Source organism: Camelina sativa, chromosome 18 (genome assembly GCF_000633955.1).
Source record: "Camelina sativa cultivar DH55 chromosome 18, Cs, whole genome shotgun sequence".
Taxonomy (NCBI): Eukaryota; Viridiplantae; Streptophyta; class Magnoliopsida; order Brassicales; family Brassicaceae; genus Camelina; species Camelina sativa.
In genome coordinates this window covers 4,434,255-4,443,258 of record NC_025702.1, presented here as the reverse complement: position 1 = coordinate 4,443,258, position 9,004 = coordinate 4,434,255, and the positions used below count along the sequence as shown (strand labels likewise).

Sequence of the window (9,004 nt, the reverse complement as noted above, 5' to 3'; positions counted from 1 at the left end):
GTGGTCCACTGTGGTCTATGTGGTCAAGTGGGTCATAATTCAAGACGATGTCCTAATGAGGTATGTCTTCACACTATTGTTCTTTCTCTTTTAATTTGGTTCGGTTGTTCTGACTATACTTTGTTAGTCCTCTGAGAACAGGGCCAAGAGAAGAAAACTAAATGCGGCACCACAAGTGGAAGCTCAAGATCAAGCTGAAATGGCAGCAGCTTTTGCAGCAATGGAAGCTCCTGACCATGAACCTGAACCTCAAGTCGAACCTGAGGTGCAAGATGTTTCCTCATCTGCACCACAGAGAAGAAGCTTTGTCGAGAGGATGTTATTCGGATGAGGTAGCTGACTCATTTTTTGGACATGTCGGGTTGGTTTTAGACTCCTTTTGGTACAATATTGACATGTAGGGTTGGTTGTACATGTAGGGTTGGTGACTTAAAACACCTAATCGGGTATTATTTTGTTCATGTATTTGGTGAATTGAAACACACCTAAGGTGCTCTTATTTTGGTCATGTATTTGGTGACTTTAAACACACTTAGTCCCATATATTTTGTTTTGCAAAACCACTAAGCAAAGTCATTAGAAATTCATTAAAAAGTCATTACAAAGTCATTACAAATTCATTAAAAAGTCACGACATAATCACTAACCAAAAGCATTCATACAATAACAAAGCTATCTAATAACTCAACCAAAGACAATGGCTCCAATGGTGCATACCAGCAATCCTGTCAATCCAGTGATGATAATGCCTTGACGATACATAGTTGTTTCCATCTCAACATTCTTTAATAACATCTCCAATTGATGCTTCTCCAACTCATCACGAAGCTCCATGATTGTCGATTTTAGTTGACTTATCATCCTATTCTTCTCGTTAATTTCAGCTTGAGCTTCTACCAACGCTTGTCTGGGCCAGCCTTTCACCTCTTCTTCATCAACCCACCTAAAGAATTTGCAGTGTTCGTTACCACCTTCCTAAATCCACATCAATAAGAGACTGAACTAATCAACAAATCTCACCACCTCAACACTGTTAATAACACTTACGAAACATACCTTGTACAACTCACACCCAAAGAACTTTCGATGTGGATTCCTCGCCGTTTTAGATTTGAAAATCTTAGCCGGTAATCCACAATCACAGACTTTTCGCCCTCCATATCTGCTGCTACTGGAGGATCCCGAGCTTAATTCCATCTTCGAAACAATTAACCCTAAAAACCCTAATCGTCGACTCAAACCTTCGAAAAGATGAACACTAAGAACCCTAATAATGGAGAGCAATCGTTTAAAGACTGTGTTTCGGCTATATCGAAGAAGAAAAAAATTGTNAGGTGCTCTTATTTTGGTCATGTATTTGGTGACTTTAAACACACTTAGTCCCATATATTTTGTTTTGCAAAACCACTAAGCAAAGTCATTAGAAATTCATTAAAAAGTCATTACAAAGTCATTACAAATTCATTAAAAAGTCACGACATNCCTGATAAGATAATTACCCATAAACTCAACCGGGTCTTGGTCTCGGGTTTTGATTTGTAAATCCGATCGGGTTTTAATTCGGGTCCGACGAGTCAACGATGAGTCAATACCGACGCAAATCGTCCGGTTTGTCGACATTTGATGTGTATGGTGTTCCGCACATAACTTCTTAAACTTCAGACATGTGACCACGTATTACATATAGGTCATGTAGCTGGATGTCCTTTACCATAGTTCGCATATGTGGCCATGCATTCTGTGATACTTGAGGTAGCTAACTATCTTTTTTCCATTTTGATATATATAAAATGAGCAAAACCAACCCAACAATCTATAATATTGGCTGCACAAGTGGTCCATATATACTACATGAGTTGGGGATACTTTCACGGTAGCATTTGCAGTGGCTATGGTAGAGGGGCAAGCCCCATGAGGAATTGCATTTGCAGATGAGCTCTTTTATCACTGTCTTGTGGAAGGATCAGTTGGAGGAGCTTGTAGAAGGTGATGGTGACTGAAACAAGAGAGAAGCTTCTTCACATGGCTTTTTTCATACATTATACAAGTCACGGCTTCACATGACTTTTTTTCTGAAAAAAATATCCTAAAATCACCTAAAATTAAATAACCAAATCTCCCCAAATTCCAAATTCTAATCTCACCAAATCCTTAAAATTCCAAATTCAATAATCAAATCATCTAAAATTTACATTCAAATCTCTCAAAATTCTAAATATTAAAATCCCACCAAATATCAAGTTCAATACACCCTCTTAGGGTTTCTTCTCAATCTCTTATAAATATCTTATCTTCCGCCACTTCTATAATCATTCTGCTTCTTCTTCTTCTTCTAGTTTCAATGTTCTTCTTCCGCCTTGTTCAGTTTCACTACTGTATTTGAAAAAAAAATGATTTGGGCTGGAGAATATGATGAAAGTTGTCGATTACGTGTGATGATTCTTATAGATTTNCGCCGTTTTAGATTTGAAAATCTTAGCCGGTAATCCACAATCACAGACTTGTTGCCCTCANCGTTCTTTCTGATTCTTCATCCTTTTTAATACAAAAACAGTTTTCATATGATTTTTGGATTTTTGGTTACTACTTCAAATTCATTTTTTTTTATGAGAGTAATCAAATCCGTGAAAGGTAACATCTTGGAGAAATATGATGATAATAGTCAGTAAATATCTTAGGACACCTTCTGACACAGTTTTACTGTGCGTGAGAAAGATTAGTTAATCTGATTCTCCATATGATGTTATCTTCCAAATCTTTTATCAACCTGTTTTAATAACTTGAGATGTTTTTTATTAGCCTTAATACATATTGAATCTGGGTAGCGAAAAGTTTTGTAACAAAATCATAGGCAAGAACTGCATATCAAAAAAAAGGAGTGTATGACTATGTAATATACACATCTCTGTAATATATGAAGAAGTGTACACAAAGATCAAACTCATTGTTGAGTCTGTATAAATGTTATAATACACAATAATCTATTATAATCACAGAGCTGAGCTTTTTTTTATAAGCCAACAATCTTTTAATCTCTATATTACAAACAAATTTTCCCAAAAATTCACGAACCAGATAAAGACTCTTCTTGATACGATACAACAAGACTTGAATGGTTCTCTGTTTTTCTCCTCTGATAATGATTCCCAGCAATATATAAGCAGACACACATGATTTAGTTTCTCGACTGTTTTGCTTTCTGTCTGGTGAATTCCTGGAGTTGCCGGTCGTGTTCTTCCAGCATCTGGTCTACTTTACTTGGCTGAGCCAGTAATGGACCGGACATGTACATCTTGTTATCCCCTGAATCATACTGAATAATAAACAAAGACCGAGATAAAGGACAATGTAAATGAAAGGTGAAAGACAGTTTCTTTGTCTGTGAAATGAGGAAAAAAAAAGAATCTCGTGAGATCACTTACCCAAGATGGGTCATTTGGGATTTTGATTTGCCTCTTACTATTATCCATGGTGTCAGCTCTGTTGAAAGCTCTCATTTCCTTCCTCTCCTGATCCATGATTTGTTTATCTGAGCCAGCATAACCGCCTTGTCCTACTGAGTTACCTCTGTATGACGGTATTCTAGGGCCTGCATGGTCCTTGGTTAACCGACTGAGATTCCGAGTTTTCATCATCGGACCCGAGTGAGCGATTCTTCCACTCGTTTGATTGTTGCAGGCCATGTCATTTGTAACCTGCATTTGTCTTTGCGAGTTACCCGGGACACAGCTTCTTAGATATGGATTCTGTATTGGCCAACAAGTTTTTGTTAAGTTAAAGATTCTGATGGATCAGAGGCAACACCGAACCATAGCAGATCGAGCATTTCTGTTACCTCCACAGCTGCTGAAAGTGATGGATTATTAGCTTTTACCGGCGGGATGAGTTTTCTTTCGTGTGATCGTCTTGTCTGAGAGTCTTGTCTTTCATGCTTCTCCTGGTTGGGTCTTTGCCTTTTCGCTTCATCGCGGAGTTTAGCATCAATCTCTTTGCTTGGTGGATATTTTGGTAGAGAAGATGGATCACAAGCAAAGGGCTCTGTTCTGAAGTACTGCTCCACAAAAACTTAGAATGCATGAACGATCATTGATCACAAAGTCAAAATAACATCAACCATAAGTTAAACACACGCACCTCACTCTCAAGAGCTCTAGCTGCAGAGCCTCTCTTATCAGGATCTATGGAAAGCAAAGCATCCAAGAGCGAAAGAACATTCATCGGCAAGTCCTTGAACATCTCTGCTACACGTCTTCCATAGGGAAGCGCGGGTCTAAACGCAGCTGAAGGTGGTAGCTTTAGTTTCCTCCAGTAATCTTCTGTTGGTGAACCACATAGCTTGAAGATTTTATGCAGTTGCTCTACCTAGAAAAGATTAAATCATAAGTCGAGTTCAAGCTTACTAGAAGGTGAGTTCTGGATGTTTTAAAGAGTGTATGTACCTCGGTTTTCCCTGCCAGGATCGGTTTCCCGGAATATAATTCACCTAATATACAGCCTGTGCTCCACAGATCAACCCCAACACCATAATGACAAGCTCCAAGCAGAAGCTCTGGTGGTCGATACCAAAGAGTCACAACACGGCTTGTCAATGGAACGCAGTTTTGTGGGTCAAAAAACGTTGCTAACCCAAAATCTGCAATCTTCAAGATTCCATTACTGTCAATCAGTAGATTTGAGCCCTTGATATCACGATGCAGAACACCACGACTGTGACAATGATGAAGCCCGCTTAGAAGTTGTTGCATATAACATTTAACCTAGGCAGCAGAAGAACAAGTTTGATTGATGTCTACACAAGTTGATATACTGAGAATAAGAGTACGCAAAGCATAGTAAAGGGGTAAACCTGAGGCTCTGAAAACTTGATACCGGGTATGGAAGCAAGCCCGACGAGATCATGATCCATATACTCGAAAACTAAGTAAAGAGAAGATGAAACAGAGGCAGTGATCAAGCCTTCTAACTTAAGTACATTAGGATGATCAAGCCTTCGCATTACAATGATCTCTCTCGCCATAAACTTAACACTCTCTAAATCGCTAAGATCAAACCGAACTCTTTTAAGCGCAACAGTCTTGTTAATAAGAAGATCACGAGCCTTGTATACACTGCTATATGTACCTTGTCCAATCTGCATCCACACAAGAAGCATTGAAGCAAGACGTTCATGAAACAAGTTCATTTCATCAAAACAGAACAGATCGAAAAGGCAAAAAAAGAAACAACAGCTTACTTTCTCCAGTTTCTCAAAGGTACTAGCACGTCGTGGAGTCCAATTCACAAGTGCCTCACCAGCCACTGAGACTAACCAAGCTGGCCATCCTGCAGCCAATTCAGCAGCCTCCTTTGAAACGGTTTCAACACAGGGACGAATCACAACACTAGGCTCTCTCTTCAATTCCTCAGGAGGATGATGATCATCATCTTCATCTTCATCTGTATCACCAATCTCAGAAATCTCCAGATGTTGTTTCTCAGAAAACCTACTTGAACTAAACTTGTCAGATTCAATCAACATAACTTTATTCAACCGATCTTGTTCCTCTTTAGTCTGGCTAGAATCATCAATCCTAGATGAAGTGATCCTCGAAGAACGCTTCTCTAATGGTTCTTTCCATGGTGGATTCTTCTTTGGAGACTTCTTCTTAGAGATTATACAACCCATGATAGAGAAGAAGACTCAACAACAAACAACAAGAACAGCTCAGAATCTAAATCCCTAATTCATCATCCACAACAACTTCAACGGCTCAACGAGACTCAATTTCACCATTCCTGAACACACACACACAAAGCAATAAAAAACAAAACTTTGATGTCAAATTCAAACTCAATCAAGAGAGAAGATTGAAGAACTCGATTAAGCAGAAGCCACAAGAACAACAACAAGAAGAAGCTCAAGAATCCAAATTCATACACTGTAGAAGAACCCTAGTTGTTCCACCATATAGCAAACAAAGACAACACCTTTTGGGGGGAGAGACAACGATCTTGATTGCAAAGACTTTAACAAACAGAACTGAAAGCAAAACCCATGAAAGAGGAACTCGAATCAAGAGAGCAAGTGATGACTTTTGTGACCTTTTTTGGGGGAGAGACAATTCAAGAGCAAGTGATGACTTTTATGGGGAAGAGAAGATGGAGAGATAGAGGTGTACGCAAGAAAACATATAAAGCAGATTGGATTATTTATTTTTCTTTGTTTTCAGATTGGTATCATTTGACCAAAGAAACACTGCATTGACACACACAGAGAGAGAGAGAGAGATGTGTATACAATTAAACAATGTATACATACATTAAATTGTATTTTATACATATGCAAAACACAGCTAACACAGGCGCCTACGTCAACCGAGAGAGAGATTCTTCTCTATCACTTATTATTATTATTACTAGGTGATTACCGTGCTATGTCGGGGTTTCTTTTCTTCTTCTCTATCACTTATTCTTTTTAACAATATCACTCACACAAAAACACATCATAAAATTCGTTTATAACCTTGTTTCATTGAAAAAGAGAAAAGTTTTCTTAGATCTTATAGAGACAAAAATTTTTAATAAAACAAAACTCATTAATAAAGCAATTTGCCACACAATTAGCTTACTGAGCAATTTTGATTTTATTTGATTTTTTTAATATCTGCATCACTTTTGTGTGATTTTCTCTTTTAAATCCCAACCCTTCTCCTTCATCACAACATCTCTATACAAAATGGAAAAGTTCAACTTTAGTTAATGATGATTTTACAATTAAATATGGACAATGACAATGAATCATTAACCTTTGGAATGGAAAAAGAAAAAAGGATATATGTTTCAAAGTTAATCTTAATTATAGACATGTGGCAGATATTAGAATGATGATGTGACACTCATATGTAGAGAGTTGGTTATTTTTGGCTAAATTAAGTTGAAATCTTCTTCTATGAAAAAAATGAGTTAAAATACTTTTTTGTTTTATTTAATTTTTCTTTGATCCAAATTAATTGGTTTCAGTATTTATATAGTAATATTAAATGTATAAAAGTTAGTTGCATTATAAAGTCAATTCAATAGATGACCATATATGGTGAAATTTTTGAAGTAAAGGTAACAAGACAAAAACAAATTATTACCCTTTTAGTAAATGAAGATAAAACAAAATTATTTTTTTTAGTTCTAATTTTATCATTTATTAAACTTTTATAGTAAAATAGTGATTATTTGATTATTTATTAAACTTTTACCTCAATAGTGAAATTTTATCATAAGTTTGTGATTGTGTGTGTAATTTTCATTAGTCATATATATAATGCTCTAACAAAAAAACCTAACCCATTATTCCAAACCCTAAATTCTAAACTCTATATTAAATTTTAGATTTCTACATAAAAAGAACACATGCCAAAAAAAAAGGCTTTCTTAATTGAGACAACTAAACTAAAGGTCTTCACANAAAAAAAAAAAAAAAAAAAAAAAACTAAACTAAAAGTAAACTTATCCAAATATGTTTAAAAATATCACAATCTATTAATTGCTTGTGACTTGTGAGTTTATTATTGTCATGCCACCTAACTACTCTTATAGTCATAGATATAACTTAGTTATGTCTAGCACTAGCAGTTTATGATTCTAGAAATGTCAACTAAAGGTTGAAAAGCTGGTGGGTCGAACACACATTGTTTTTATCATGGAATGAGTAAAAATTTTAACTTTTTGATGCCAAAAGAAATATGGGTTTTGGGGATACTCCATTGCGTAAATTGGTGACTGTTTTTACTCAAAGTAGAAATTTGCATATTTCCTTTTTGTATGCTATTCAAATCTTAATTACGTTGACATTTTGCGTTTTGATTAATAATAGACTTTTTATGTTGAGAAATAAAAAAGAGATAAAAAGCAACTGAGAAACTCAAGTGCCTTAAATTTATTTAAACATTCATTATACGGCATACAGCACTGGTTTATTAATTAATTATCTTGAATTTTCAAAACTGACGACTTCATTTTTATGAACTCTTGACTTATTAATTTGACGGTTCGTTGATAACGCCATAACGGTACGCTTTAACGGTGCTTGCTTCTGGTCTCGTCGCTGTACATCCTGTCATGCAGCAAGCAACAACTAAAACTATAATTTTTGTAAACCCTTAAAACCAACTTTAAAATTCACATAATAATAAGGTATATCTACAAAGTTAATATGAATTTAAAATCTTTGAGATCCAACTATATAAAGATTATATAATCATATACCAGTCATAAACTGTGGGAGAATTAGGATGAGAGGGTTTGTCAAAGACATTAGCACCAATCTCCCTTGTGGTCACATTACTTGCCGGATGAAACACACTCCTCCACACATCCACTTTCCGACCAGATCCTGGTGTCACCGGAGTCGATGGACTCGCCGGAAGAGATACCGATCCAGCCACCGACATTCCTTCTAAACACCCACACATGTAACATTCCGTTTAGAGAACAATATAGATTGAAAGGGTTGTACAATTAGAAGAATATAATATAGATTTTTATTAATTCATCTCATCAACTATATTCAAGAAGAAATTAGTGAAAGAAATTATCCCTTTAGGTTTTAGTATCCTAATATATTCATCTTTTTCTACTAGTTCCGGTCTGAGAAGATGACAAGATGTTATTGTTACTTAAATATTTTGGTTCACCTGTGGTATTGTTCAAGCTAGTTAAGCCGGTGGAGATTCGCCGGAGATGGCCACGGCCACCGGCTTCAGGTCGAGGACCAGCCACAACGTCGTCCCATAGGTTTTCGAGTACTCCCATTTTTTTTCCTTTTGCTTAGAGATATTCTTCTTTTCATGTCTCTCCTTTAAATACGTGACAGTGGGAGCTGGTCTCTTGCAACAATTTGTCCGTGTCCTTCGGAGATAAAATTAAAGCTTTCAAGAATTGCAAAAATAGTCTTTTTTTTTCTTTTTCACTCTCAGTTTTCGTATATACAAACAATTTTTTGAATACATATTAATTAAAGCGTGTGTATTTT

The 9,004-nt window shown here is 36.2% G+C and overlaps 3 protein-coding genes across 4 annotated transcripts; all 3 read right to left on the bottom strand.

The window, feature by feature from the left end:
* On the bottom strand, nt 685–1,197 carry LOC104763129 (uncharacterized protein At1g43920, Chloroplastic-like). The gene is made up of 2 exons (XM_010486546.1): nt 1,057–1,197; nt 685–975 (listed from the first exon to the last, which is right to left on the bottom strand). The coding sequence occupies exons 1-2, from the start codon at nt 1,195–1,197 to the stop codon at nt 685–687; spliced, it is 432 nt and encodes a 143-aa protein (XP_010484848.1).
* On the bottom strand, nt 2,866–6,252 carry LOC104760513 (probable serine/threonine-protein kinase At1g54610). Of its 2 annotated transcripts, none has more exons than XM_010483452.2 (8): nt 5,918–6,251; nt 5,234–5,775; nt 4,847–5,131; nt 4,440–4,757; nt 4,135–4,362; nt 3,836–4,051; nt 3,423–3,746; nt 2,866–3,313 (listed from the first exon to the last, which is right to left on the bottom strand). In XM_010483452.2, exons 2-8 carry the CDS (start codon nt 5,663–5,665, stop codon nt 3,176–3,178), a joined length of 1,941 nt encoding a protein of 646 aa, XP_010481754.1. In that variant the 5' UTR covers nt 5,666–5,775; nt 5,918–6,251; the 3' UTR covers nt 2,866–3,175. The 2 variants fall into 2 exon arrangements, with proteins under 2 accessions (XP_010481754.1, XP_010481755.1); XM_010483453.2 differs by having other exon boundaries at nt 2,888–3,313; nt 5,968–6,252.
* On the bottom strand, nt 7,871–8,792 carry LOC104760512 (dormancy-associated protein homolog 2). Its single transcript, XM_010483451.2, has 3 exons — nt 8,667–8,792; nt 8,239–8,428; nt 7,871–8,086 (listed from the first exon to the last, which is right to left on the bottom strand). Exons 1-3 carry the CDS (start codon nt 8,782–8,784, stop codon nt 8,050–8,052), a joined length of 345 nt encoding a protein of 114 aa, XP_010481753.1. The 5' UTR covers nt 8,785–8,792; the 3' UTR covers nt 7,871–8,049.